Here is a 13,795-nt window from a genome sequence, read left to right as displayed (position 1 = left end):
TGCTGAACCCCTCCGATGGACTCTTCCACCTGGGGCAGGGATGTCCGATCTAGTGATGAATGCACTTCTGGACCTTTACAGGAGTTTTTAAACTGCTCCATTGTCAGTTTAGCTTAATTTGAGAGGCTCAGACCTGCAGCGGGCCAAAATCTGGTTCGTGGTAGGTCAGATATTACTAGTGCCTTGGAGCTGGCAGTGGCCGCTCGGTTGTATTCTGCTTTTGAAAGTCAGTCGAACTTTGGAAAAGTTTGTATTTAATATAAGAACGTAGGAGCTCCACACTTGCGAGTGTCTGAATCTTTGGGTTAATGTGAGATGCAAGTGCAGACTGACTGTAGATCTCCCATTTGGATTTTTGCTCTATGTCATTTTCTCCCACCCGAGAACCCTCTTTTTAGTATAAAGAGAAGAAGGATGCGGTATAGGAGTGATAGAGAGTTGTAACTGGATTCTGAAAATCTTTTGCATAACGATAATTTGCCAGAATAGGTTTGGTTTGTCATGCAATGCTGTTACTGATTTGGCATAACTTTTCCTGAAAGTTGTGAGTTAACTTGTTCTACTTCCAGTGTTTACTTATGCAGGCAAATGGTATGCAATAATGTATTTTCTAACAACTGCAAAGCAGCTGAAATTTTTTCTTTGAGTTTGAGATACAATCACCGATTATTAATGTCTCATCAAGTAACAAGACAGTCCCCGCCCTCTTTTATAGACTTTGCTTGGAGCATGTCTTGGAACAAGACTGTACAGGTGCGAACAAATTGTAGTTAGGAGAAGGAAGACTGCAAACTTCAGTTGGTATCCTTGTATTGTGGCTGACATAAGATTTGTTTCTGTATTAGGAACAGTGGAGAAGAACACAGAATAGCATGGTAATGGAACAATCTGGTTTTACTGTTTCTTTCTTGTGATTTATAGTGCCCTTGTTGAAAAGTAGTTCTTTGGCAAATGCCAGCTGCTCTCTGTTAGCTTTCTAAAAGCAGAGACTTTACTGACTTGTGTAAGAAGCACACATGGTTTGGTTTGACTTTCTGTTCCATGCTGACTACTGCTCTGCATCTTTTCAAGAAAGCGGCATCTTTCTTGGGTTTGGCACACCCTGTCTCTACGAGCACAAGTCAAGTAGAGCAGTGGTTTTGTGTTACGCTGAGTGCATTGCACAGATTTTTTTTTTATTTTCTTCAAAAATCCAAACCATATAAATACCTGATTATCTTTGCTGTGAGAGCAAAGAACTACTTTAATATTCCCAGTAGCATATTTTGAACAACAATTCTTTAATTAAAACAGCATTGGTCTCTTCCTGTATTTCATGGCTAGCAAATGAGAGAAAACACCAGTGTTAATATCAAAGGGAGTCAGTTTTCATTACAGTAATGGTTCAATTGTGCAATGCTGTAGGCAGTGAAATTTAATATTATTGTGACTTGTATTGTAATTGTAGGATGACAGAGGAAAATGGATTAAGTTTAAATACAAGTGTACACAGCAGCACATGGACTTTGTCAAATGGAAGCTGAGGGTTGGGGCAGGACAGGTCCCCTTCTGGCTCTGTCATAATGAATTAGTATTTTGTAAATAACTGGCCACTAGACTATAGATTTATTACCTTTTGTAGATATATGTGGACACACGGAGACATACATGGATTCTGTACTGACTGTAATTGCAGTGCTGAGTTGCAGAACGGGTTTGTGCCTGTAGGCTCGCAGGGTATTTGAATGTCTAGGCTTCTTGTCTTCACCTTTCAAGAAAATACTCTTGCCTGCCAGTTTGTGAAGTTTTCTTCTGAAGGATACACCCATCCTTTCAGTTAAGGGATTGCTAACACATGAATGGCCTCAGACTGGAAAGCCCTTTGTCATTCTTTTCTTCCTGATGAATAAAACCAAACTCAAGTTGCAGATGATCTTTGCTTTAGAAGATTGTGCTAGAGAGACAACTAGCATTAGTGAGCAATATCCCCTTCTTTCCCAGCTGCCCATGTACATGCAGATTAAATTGGGAAATGGTAGTTTAAACCATCCATTAGTGATCTCTTCCATGGAAGATTAGGGGCAATGAAAGCTAGATGTCTCATTTGTTTACAGTGCAGGCAAATGGAAGATGTCCCCAAAGCAGTGCCTGGTAGTCTACTAGTGTGTAAACATGGTGCTCTGTCTTCTTACCCCGTATCTTCACGGTGTTTCTCAGACATCTGTTCGTGTTGGAACCTGTTCTAATGTTAAAAGTGCAAAAGGGGGCAGTAAAGTGCTATCCAAAAAATGGTTGGGCTTTAAGGGTATTTTTTGTGGCAAAAGTTGCATTTCACAATAGGCTCATAATCGCCCTTATTTCAAACACTGATCACATGAATATCTTCTGTTTGAAAGGCTTACAGATGTCACCAAAGCATATCGTTAAGCATTGTGGGAACGTTTGCTGTGTGTATTTCCATGTTCTGTCCTTTAACCCAGCCCTGAAACATGCTACATATTTGGAAGGAATTGAAGGCAGGAAGCTTTTCTCAGATATATTTAGGATGTAGCTATACAAAGCACTTCTGAAAGAATTCCAGCTTTGCTAATCGTGTCTGGTTCTCATGTTGTGCATTACCAGCACCATGTTTCTGGGAAAACAAAATGAAGAGAATGCTGAGGCTAGGGGTTTATGCTTGAAGTACTAAAGTGGGTAGTGGTGGCATGGGTCAAGAGTTGGGCTCTCTTCCAGACCCACATGCATCATTTGTTAAGAGGTAACTAGAAAGAGCAACTAACTACAATGCACCTACTGAGTGTTTTCTCTTTCAAAAATTCCTCAGAATAAGCCATTTATACAGATTGGCCGCTACTCTCCACTGCAGCCACTTGCAGTTTTTAAATTCTGTGTAGAAAGCATGTTTCTGCTAAAATGCGATAAAAAGGAGAATGTCCCTGTGTGTGTTTCCATGCTTGTGCGTGAGAGAGCGAGCAATGATTTGAGGAGTGACTCCCCATTTGCTGAAGCTGAGTGAGTCCAGCACTGTCGTGAGGTTCGTATTTCTGTAAATGCTGATGAAATGTTAATATAATACGCTTTAAAATAGAACATTGGTCATATCCATCTTCCTCCCCCCCCCTTAGTTAGGAACTGTCCTGAAGCACATTAGCGGTTCTTTTGTGGTAACCAGAATTGATTTTGTAAATGGATCAGAATTCTCTAGTGCTTTAAGTACTTTCAGCAGAGCAGTAATTGCTTTCTGCACAATAATACAAAAAGTTAATTGCTATTAATAGTACTTTATGTGGAGGTCATGTATGAAAACTGAATATAAAATCTATATTTAAAAAACAATTCCTTTGTCAACCTTGGTAAAAAAACAAATTGTACATCTTTTCAGCATTTCAAGCCTTACCCATATGGTAGGGTTCTAAGCCAGGCTGCATGTTCTTGTGCAAAAAGCCCAGATCTTGTTTCCCATTGTAGAGGAAAAAGCAAACAGATAGGTGTTTGCTCTCGGAGGGTTTTTTATTTAAGGCAGAGGAAAACCTGCTTCCCTTTTACGGGAGGAAAACCGCGCATCCATTTTTGCAGCCTGGATTTACTTTGGGGACGGAGGGGTAAGCACAAGTTGGTCTGAAGGTTTTAGTTATATAAGTGGGGTTTTTTCCTTTCCTCTGCGAGTGAGAGCCAAGCGAGGGAAAGGGCAGCTTTCCAGCAAAACTAAACCATCTCTTGCAGGTGGAGATGGCATCCGTTTCAAACAGATACGCCGTCTTACACCCAAAGCCTGCGTGCCATGGGGCTGGTGAGAGGGGGCTCCCGGCCCCACTGCGTCCATGGGTCACCCCGGGTTGCCACAATCCCCTGGGTGGGAATTGCAGAGTCAGCTACCTCTCCCCGAGCCCAGGACTGGGGTAGCCCTGGAGGAGGGTCTGCGGCACCTCCTGTGGCTTTACTTACTTTTTCCATGGGATGAGATCACATCCGTAACCTCGTGCATCGCAGCTTTTAAGGAACTGGGTTTTTCTCTTATAGAGTGTGTCTCCAATAAGACGTGCGTGGTGCCGGCTTGTGGGTGACCTCCTTTTGTGTATGCAAAGGGTAAAAGGGGTATGGTTCTTGCCAAATACCACGTCTTGGCGGCGGGTCCTGTGCTCTCTCACGTGCGAGGCACCTTTAGACTTGTGACAGTCCTAAGCTGAATGGAGCAAAGAAGTGTCAGTATCTCTGCGGCAGCAATCGTCACAAGAGTTATTTGGTGCGGGAAACTCATGAGACATCTTTCTAGGAGACCGGTCAGGGCATTTTCTGACATGTTTGGAGAGGCATAGTGTCTGTGGGTACAGTGGAAGCTCTGTGCCTTAGGGTTGTTATGCGATGGTACAATTTGACTGTCAAATCCTGCAGGTCCATGCAAAAAAATGTTTTCTTTGGGGAGAAGAGTATGCGCTCTCAGCCCATCCTTATTTTACACCTATTAACAATCCTTTGTTGTATTTTAAACACTTTCCTCTAGTGTTTTGCAAAAGGTAATGTATTGAATTGCTAAACAAAACAGCTAAAATTTAATACACGCCCCTTGTTCCCTGTCTCCTTAAAATTTTGAGACGGCGTAGTACTGCTGCAGAATCATTCTTGTGTAATTTATTAAGATTTCAGTTGTGAACATACATACTGCATTGTCTTGCCTTACTGCAGTCAGTGGAAGTTTTGCACCTGGTTTCAGTAAGAGCAGGTTCAGGAAGAGGCACCAAGAATGGCTTCCATTTGCATGGCTACTTGAGGCACACAAAATGGTGGCATCACTACCATTTTGTGTCCAGGGTGGTGGACACACCTTGACCCTGGACAATAACCCTGGACCTTTCCCTTTTTCAGTGCGCTGCAAGCCTTTCCCCCAGGTAGTTGGAAAGAAGATGGGCTCCTTTGGAGTTGAGGAAGGGGGAGGACAAGGAGGTGCCATAAACCCCAGGATGGAGATGAGCTGCCGGTTCAGGGGACGGTTCCAAAGCCTTTAAGGTCTTGCTGTGGGTTTTATTACCAGAGAGCCCAAGCCCCGAAAAGAGATTCATCCCTTCCAGTGGAAGTGAGAAATACAAGAGCTGCAGCTTTAGAAACTTGTGTTATGGTATTTTATAATCTGGCTTTGAATAATGTGGTACTTACTTACCATTAAAGATCTTAAGGGATGAGCGTGAATATATTTGTTTATTTATTTGTTTGAATTCCATTTAGTTTCTAGCCTGCAAGTCCTATTAATGCAAGTAACCATTGCTTGCATGAATAGTTTCATTAACTGCGTGGAGAAATGTTACATGTAAATAAAGGTCAGCAGATTAAACTTCTTAAATTTTATTTTAAATCAAAAACATGCCTATTTAGCATGTTCTGTAAAACTTTGTTATAGTATTAAAATAATCTAATAATACCGCACTGGCAAAGAAAAGTAGCTTCCAAAAGTCACTTAAAAGAATTTTAATAATATGAAATGCGTACTACTTTTGTTTTCAAAGTTTCATTTGCTAGTCTGTGTATAAAGCCAGTCTGTTGTCTTGCTGTGTCAAATGATGGTAATTTTTCTTGCAGAGACTTCACATAAGAGTAGTGCCTTTCTTTTTAACCAAATTCTGTACCCATTTTGGGACGGAGACGCCACATTAATCTTTTTTGATGAAGCTTGTTTTTCTGTCTGTTCCAGAGCAGTTACCGATCCTCTTCTCATTGAATTCACGTTCATTTAATCCATTTAAACTGGAGTGAGACCAGTCCTACAAAATCACTGCTTCTGCAAAAAAAGGAATTCAGGTTTACAGCTGGGTATATACCTTATATCCACATGGCATATCTTTGTACAGGGTGTTGAATATGACAGAAACTAATGGGAAAGCTCTATATGGAGCAAAGGACTCACTCTTACAGAGAGCTCTGGTCTATGTTTTTGGATGTTACTCAGTTCAGAGTCTTTGGGAATCAGTAAACTGGGCTTCATGTCATTCAGGAGTCTGTGATTAGCTCACTGCTACTTCCCTGAAATCCCTAGGACCTTTTCCTGGAACTTTTTACTTGCTTTGCATCAAGCTGGTTAGACTTTTAGCTTGTTTAAATATTTCTCCTGTGGACGAAATGACATTAAAAATATGAATGTCGTTATTTTCTCAAAAGCTAGATGATGAATACATGTGCTATTTAATAACGATTCTTTTTAAACAGTAAGGACTTGTACGTGGAATGCTATTCTGTATTCTGTTTCAGTTTGCACTTGTACAAGTAATGGACTAACATACTGTGTTATTAGTATTCATGACATTTCCTTAATAAAACTTTTCAATGAATAACTTTATAGTCAGGATGGTAGTTAAACTTCATAAAGTTAAGTGAGTAGGATTCCCCAACAGAAGGTTTCAGGCTGCATTTTAAGAAATGTCTTGATTGTTCACATTTTTAGGGTTATTTTTGTTACATTAATTTAAAGCTAACTGCCTGCACCAATTAGTTCAGGTGAGGTATTAAAGCACAGAAATTTGGCACTGTTTCGCAGGCTAAATATACAAGGCTCGCAAAAAGTACTAAGATGCTTTCTAAAATAGCATTTATTTTATAATTACTAGGATATATTTAAAGCTAAGTGTGCATACATATATTTATGGTATGTGTATATATATACAGTTTTGCAAGTTGGGAAAAGCATGACAACACATTTGTTACATCAGCCAATATGGATTAACAAAATCTCTTTAAGAATTTATTTTTCTAAGAATTTTATCTGTTGATAATTTTACAGTTTCAGGTATGTCTGTGTAGTAAGGAGTAGTAGAATATTCTCAATGAAAAAGATTGCTGACTTTTTTTGATAATTTACTATTGCAAAATTAGTCAGGTTTGAGTGGTTATCATGAAGAAAAACTCCTTTATGATTTAATATAGTTGAACGTGCTAAGTTTCTGTAAAATAGAAGTAGATGCTTAAAAAATTAGTTGGAAACTGTGCATAATATAAATTTTATTTTTTGTAGAATTTCAAAATCGAATTTAACTTCTCTAGGACTTTGACCAGTAAGAGTATGTTAGTGCCAGGAACTGCTGGCCCTTAAAATAAGCATGGTACAGAAAATTATTGTAACTTTGGTGGGAGTCAGGAAGGGACTACTCTGTTGCTATTTCCTGTTCATGTGTCAGGTGAATTTTGTGAATTTTTGATCTAATAGAATACTTACTTTTAAAAAGGTTTGGGAACTCTGCATGTCGCTGCTATTTGGTGAGACTAGAGCATGCAAAGAATCTTGCTAACAAAAACGAGTTGTGAAACTTGCTAAACTTTTCTCCTGAGTTTCTGTTGGGGTCCAGGGGCTTATACTGGTACGTAGCTTTCCCAGTAAAGAACATTTGGAGCTGAAAGGCAGAAAGTTAGGAAGTTAGCTTTTTATAGAAAGCAATGGTTCCAGTGCTGCCACTATCCCGACTGCTCAAAGAGCCTGTCAGTGTCCCAAGCAACTGTTGGAGTAACGCAGCCTCCTCGGGGTCAGTCACAGGATTCTGGAAGCCTTTTCCTCCATTTATACTATATTGCTGTTTGGGGCGGAAAAAGGTTTTTTTAATTAGTTGAAGGCACATTCTGCTCAGACTTTTAAAGCCAGTTCATTAACTTTTATTTTTACAGATGCCTTCCTGCACGCATTTCATAAGCGTTGATGCTACCCCAGAATGCTTAAGGCTACATCAGCACTTTCAGAAATAAAGATTCAGGATTTTTTGCTAAACTCTACCAAGGCTGAATGTACATTGTCCCTTTTTTTCCCCAGATACAAGGTTTTCAGAAAAAGGATCATAAAACAGTAGTCTTAATCCTCCTGACATTTAATAAATAGCTTCAGAAAATGCTTAGTAGCCAGCAAATGATTTATTTAAAGCCTTTATGAAAATACAGTAGCACAAGTATTACACAAATGCAGGGATAATAATCATGCCTACTACTAACAGGCCACTGTAAATTTTGTGGTCGAACTGAAATGCATGAGGTGAAACTTTTTTTATTCTCTCCATCCATATTTGTGCTTCATTGTTGTAAGAAAATAAGGAAAGTAAATTGGAAAAATGTCTTTCTCGAAAGGTCATGGTCAAAACTGCAAACCGTGGAAAACATTTCAATACAATCAAGTTCTCAGATTAATCCTTTCATTTTCAGCCTTTTTTCTTTCCTAATCCCATCAGCATTAGATCCTGCAAGTTCAGAAACTCAAGTGGAAGGAGATTTACCAAGTTTAGTTCTCAAACCTGCACAGACTTCAGAGCCATAGCAAGAATATGTCCGTGCCGTAAAGTCTGACGAGTGCATCGTTTTAGACCTCTTGTAAAATGTGTTTTAGCTGTCTGTTGGGGGTGGTTCTGTCCTCCACCTTTTATGGGGCAATTCCTGGCTGATTAACTTCCCGAGCCGCGTGCACGCTCCGGTAGCTGCTGCTGCGGGCTGCCTGGCAGGCCGTCGCGCAAGCCGTCCTCTTTGCGCGCGGAGCTTGCATGGAGAACGTATACCGCTGCTGCTTCGTCACGTACACGTGTATGTACGCAAAGCCTAAGGCTGGAGCCGGCGTTTTTTGGTGTTCAGGGCGGCTGTTAGGTCATATTATTGATAATGCCGGATAGGTGCGTGTTCCTAACCTGGGAATCTACATGGATTAAAGTAAAAACAAAGATCCAGTCCTCAGTGATCTCACGTGTTCCGTGTTACCCGTTCCCATTACGGGAGGAAGCGTTGCTGGCAAGGAGAAATATTTGCAGCGGCGGGATCGTGCAGTGACCAGCCTTTGTCCTGGCGTGCAAACGGGGGAGTACGAGGAATTCTCATCTTTCTGGTACGACACCGCTGCCCAGGAGCAAAGCAAAACGGGGCTGTGGCCAGAGAAGGTGGTAAAGTCAGTCACAGGTGACCGAGGTCGCCTCAGGAGCTCCTGCTTTCACCCGGTCGGAGTTGATCCCCGCGGAGAGCCTGAGCCAGGGCCCGTGCTGCTCCCTGGGAACGGTCGCTGGCTGGGCCCTTCCCTCCTCCCGCCGCTCCCCCGGCGCCCTTGCTGCGCGGGCCTCTCGCGCCGTCGTCCCGCACCGCACCAGTGGTTCCGAGGAGAATGCGTTTCCGCCTTTCCATTTCTTTCACCGTTTTGGCTCTCGGGAGGTGGTAGTCACTGCATTCCTTCGGCGTGTCCGAAAACCGGCGGGGGAGGCGCGGCTTCGCCCTGTCCCCAGTGCATTCTGGTTGGAACAGCCGTGGCCAAGCCTAGTTTCTGTAGTCTGGGGATCATTAGCCTGCACGACACAAAAGAGCGCAGTGATTTGTACGTCAACAGTCGCTCTTCTTGCCATAACACTTCATTGTTCTTTTCCCCTAAATCTGTAATTACATGTCTTTGTCCTGCTACGTGCTTGCTTCACAACAAATACAATTCTTACACAGGCTTTGTGAGTGAAAATAATCCCAGTCAGTTAGCAGAGATCATAAACTTGCATTGCGTGGGAGCAAGTGGTTGTAAATGATGGATTCGAATTTTGGGGTGTCGCATCATCCTTTTCTCTAATGTAGTAAGTTCTCCCCTGGTACCTCTACGTGCTGGTGGGCTCCTTTAGCCAAGCCAGAGGCTGGAGGTCACCGACACCTAGAGCTTTGTTCTGCTTGGGCCTTAATACTCGAATTTAAAGTTTCCAGGAAGGTTGCCTGTGAATAAGCTAGATCCACTACATGTGCTGTTTAAGTGCTCGCACTTGGAGAAGGGTGTTCATTAAAAGGCAATTGTTTCAGTTGGTTTTTCAGGCCGATTCTCCATTAAGGAAGATCTGTGGAAAAGGTTGGCAGGCAGGAGAAAGAGGAAAGAAAGTCAGGCTTTTTGGTCTGTGCATTCGAGGATGTTGTGGTGTTGGCTGTAGCTCTAAAACATGCACTTTGCCTTAATTGGAACAAATACATCTTGCAGAGAAAGAAACAAACAAACCCGCTGTGGCTTTTGTCCTTGTGAGAATAAGGGTCCTCGTTTCGTGGATGAATCAGTACTATAAGTAACTATTTATGTTTTTCTTTTGTGAAGAAATGGTGAAGTTTGCCTATTAATCAATACAAGTAGGAAAACTAAAATACCGAGTCTAACCCCAAACATCACTGCCAGTTTGTGTAAGAAGTCTTCAATGAAAAAAAAAAAAAAGCACACCCATGTTTCACTTGTATCACAAGAAAAAAAAAAGCTAAAGTAATGACGGTAATGGTGGAGTTTATGAAGAGAAGAAATCACTGTAGTGTAGCGGTCACACTGTCTTGGAAAAGTGTTTTATCAGAAGCATGCGTGGTCCTTGGGTCAGGTAGATCTCTGCCCTCTCCAGGTCTGTAAGCATGGTCCTGGCGAGTGACTGATGTTCCTTTCTGTTATACTAGTAACATCAATCAGCATCTTAATATGTTGTTAACTCTTAAAGTCTAAGCTGTTTCCTTTCACACATGGCTGCTCAGGGGGTTTGAAAGATTTATCCTTGTCATTCTCCCATGTCCAAAATTAGCAAAATATGTGCAAGGATAGTAGAAATGTTAACAAAGCTGAAAAACAGGATTGTAGCCCATCAGACATTGTACTAGCTGCTGTAAATGGCCAAATGTGGAAGGAATGGTAGTGCCTGCCAGAGACGTAAAACCTTCTAGAGTTCCCCAAACTGGGATGAAGACTATAAAACTCAATCCATCTGTAATTTCCAAGATCTAAATAAACATCTTGTTGATATTAAATTGAGTCAGGCCCAAACTATTAAGATCTGGTTTGCTCAGTCTGTCATTTTGGTTTTGGAAACTGTGTGTTTGTTCCTTTCTGTCCATTGCAATTGCTACTTTTCTGGATGAGGTTTTATCAAGTGTCTCACATTTTCCCTTTTTTCTTTCTCCTTCTCTCCTCTTTTCTTTCTTTCTTTTTTTAGATTCCTTCCTGGACAAGGATTGGTACTATATCCACAGATAGGAGACAAACTGGACATTATATGCCCAAAGGTGGACTCTAAAACTGTTGGCCAGTATGAATATTATAAGGTCTACATGGTTGATAAAGACCAAGCAGATAGCTGTGCTATTAAAAAGGACAATACACCTCTACTCAACTGTGCCAAGCCAGATCAAGACGTTAAGTTTACCATCAAGTTTCAAGAGTTCAGTCCTAATCTCTGGGGCCTGGAATTCCAGAAGAACAAAGATTATTACGTCATATGTAAGTTCCAACTATCAGTTGTTCATTCTTTTAAATATAATTGTTCGTTCTTTTGTATGTTGTCTTGTACGTTATAAGAAAATGTGAAAATCTAAGGAGAATGTGAAGGGGTTTGTATTTTTTTCTCTGACAATATTTTCTTGCCATCATATTTTTGACATTATTCCTGACTTCCATGGGGCCTCTGTCTCTTTCCTCCTCGGTTTGTGTAAACCAAATTAGATGGTTATTTGTATGCCTGTAAAAGGCTTCTCCTTTTGTGCATAATGTCATGTCCTGTATTCACAAGGGAAGTTGTGTGCAGCTAAACCGTGACGTGTTTCCTGCTCACAGCTCTGCTGATGTGCCATGCTATTGGCCTTGCTCTCAGGTGTCCTTACGCCGGGAGTGGGGAGTGAGGAGTAGGGTGGTCCGGCCATTCTGAGCTGAGGAATCCTACATGAGATGGCTGGCCGTTGCTCCGAGTGGTCCAGGGATTCTCACAGTGACCTTTTGGCTACTTTGGTGCCAACTTTGGCAGTGTCATTTCCCCACCAGGGTTACTGATGGGCTCTAGTTGAGCGTGCCTAGCTGCAATACGTACCTACGGTGTCCATACAGTTGCTAGGAGGGTTCTTGGGCAAAACCTAGACTAGCATGATCTCAAGTTTGCTCCTTTTTCATGGTCCTGGACTTGTCAAAAGAATGTGCGTGACACTGGCCTGTGTCCAACAGTATAAACTTTGCATGAGTTGTAGTCTGATCAGGGACTTATGGCTGAAAGCGAGTCTGGAGGTAACCACTGTGTTTAGTGATTCAAATTACTTATGATGTGTAAAGTTAATGATGTGAATCAGGAGTTAGCATAAGCTGAGACCTCAGCAGTACAACAACAATTTACATTAGTTTAGGTTTTGTCATTGTAATACTATGGCCTGCAGATCTCATTTAGCCCCATGGGGACTTTTTAAGTCTTGAGCAAGGATCACCAGTTAGTAGGAGATGGACAAATTCTGTGCATTGGCTTTTCTGCGGTTACAAGGGAGTTAGATACCTGTGTGTCTTATTTCTTGCACCTTCTTGAAATTAGAGGGCTGATACCTATTTCATGTAATGTCTGCCATTCTAAATATTTCTTAATTGCTTAGTTAAAAATATTGGTAATTTTACAAGTGCTTTAAGCAAGCATTTTTAAAATGGAAATGGAAACGCTTTTAATATAAATTTATGCTCACTTCCCAGTTACATCCATAATGGTACATGCTGTCATTATGTATAAAACAGGTTATATATCACAGAAACTGAGTTAAGAATTCACTGTATTAAATATTAAATATATAACTTATTAAGTTGTGGGAGATACAAAATACCATTTATTGGTTTTTAAGGTTTGACAAAAAGATAGCTTAATGTAGGTGCTTTCTGTATTTACTCAGGGGGTATATAAAAACCTGATCCCACTTACACAGCATTTAACTTTAACAAACTTCCCACTGAAACCCAGTACCAGGGTAAAAGCGGCAAGATTAGATCTTGAGAGGTAGTTGTCTGTAATTCCAGTGAAAATGTGTAGCATAAAAATGCCCATCCTCAAATAGTTGGCTTTAATGATGAAATATGTTCAGTATTTAGTGCTGCTTTTAAAAACATCCCCAGCAGACCAGCTGTAGTGGAACAAATGGCACTTTTACAATTACTACTTGAAAATTATGGCCACAAATGGAGCTTTCTGATACCCTGTCAGTTCTGTCATATCTATGTCATGGATTTACCCAGAGAATTATTAAGTATGTCTCCTTTTCATTAGTTTTGTATAATTATTTCATTATAGCAATAAGACATAATAGATGTTACATTTCCTGGAGGATTAGAGTATAGTTTGGTTGAAAGAACTCGCTCAGCCTTCAACCTAATGCCTCAAAAATCACACTAGCCTTGCAGTAATACTGGAGTGCCTTAGGATATTACTTTCCCTGCTCGTTCTGGCATAAACAAATGGCTAATTTATCACTGTATTGCTAGCATACCAACCAAGCTGCAGCAGCGGTACCCATACATTTTAATAGGTTGGACAAAAAAAACCCACAACAACCTGAAAACCCAGCCATCCTGAAGCTAAAACTCTTGCTTTTCTATCATTCAGGGAGAAAACAATGAACTCAGTGAGGTCGGTCTCAGAAACACTAAGAGGGGTAGAAAACTAGGCCAGGGCTCAGCTAGGACACCATTTTACAGAGATACTGGAGCTAGATAGGATTTTAACAGTTTGTGTTCAAAAGCTCCTGATCTGACACAGCCTTGTCAGATGCAAGTTCTAGTAGTCAGGACATTTACTGTCATTTTTGTAAGTAAAATAACACACCTTAATCATGTATGCAGATCAGGCCGTAAGTCATTTGCGTAGTGCATCCCTGTTCCCAGACCTGTAATTTAACAGGTGTGCTTGGGCCTGAAAGGGGAATTCACTGGGTCTCCCACTGACTCTGGTACTGCTCGCTCTTTCTTTCGTTCTTTCTTTCGTTCTTTCTTTCATTCGCTTGTTCTCGCTCTCTCTTGTTTTCTCTCTCTCTCTTCCTCTCTCTCGCTCTTTTCTTGTTCTCTCTCTCTTTCCCCCTCTCTCTATTTCCC

The 13,795-nt window shown here is 41.1% G+C and overlaps 1 protein-coding gene across 1 annotated transcript in view; it reads left to right on the top strand.

Moving 5' to 3' along the window:
• Positions 1–8,326: 8,326 nt before the first annotated feature.
• LOC104622878 (ephrin-B2-like) overlaps positions 8,327–13,795 on the top strand; it is a gene marked incomplete at its 5' end in the record, with an annotated part of 22,516 nt that continues 17,047 nt past the window's right edge. Inside the window, 3 exons of the mRNA XM_010289793.1 lie at positions 8,327–8,517; positions 8,642–9,289; positions 10,884–11,188. Coding sequence (XP_010288095.1) covers positions 8,327–8,517; positions 8,642–9,289; positions 10,884–11,188 — 1,144 coding nt within the window. The remainder of the gene's footprint in view (positions 8,518–8,641; positions 9,290–10,883; positions 11,189–13,795) is intronic.

The sequence above is a fragment of the Phaethon lepturus genome, unplaced genomic scaffold, assembly GCF_000687285.1.
Source record: "Phaethon lepturus isolate BGI_N335 unplaced genomic scaffold, ASM68728v1 scaffold3026, whole genome shotgun sequence".
Classification (NCBI taxonomy): Eukaryota; Metazoa; Chordata; class Aves; order Phaethontiformes; family Phaethontidae; genus Phaethon; species Phaethon lepturus.
Note: the sequence above shows the minus strand (reverse complement) of the source record. Positions and strands in the feature narration are given on the sequence as shown.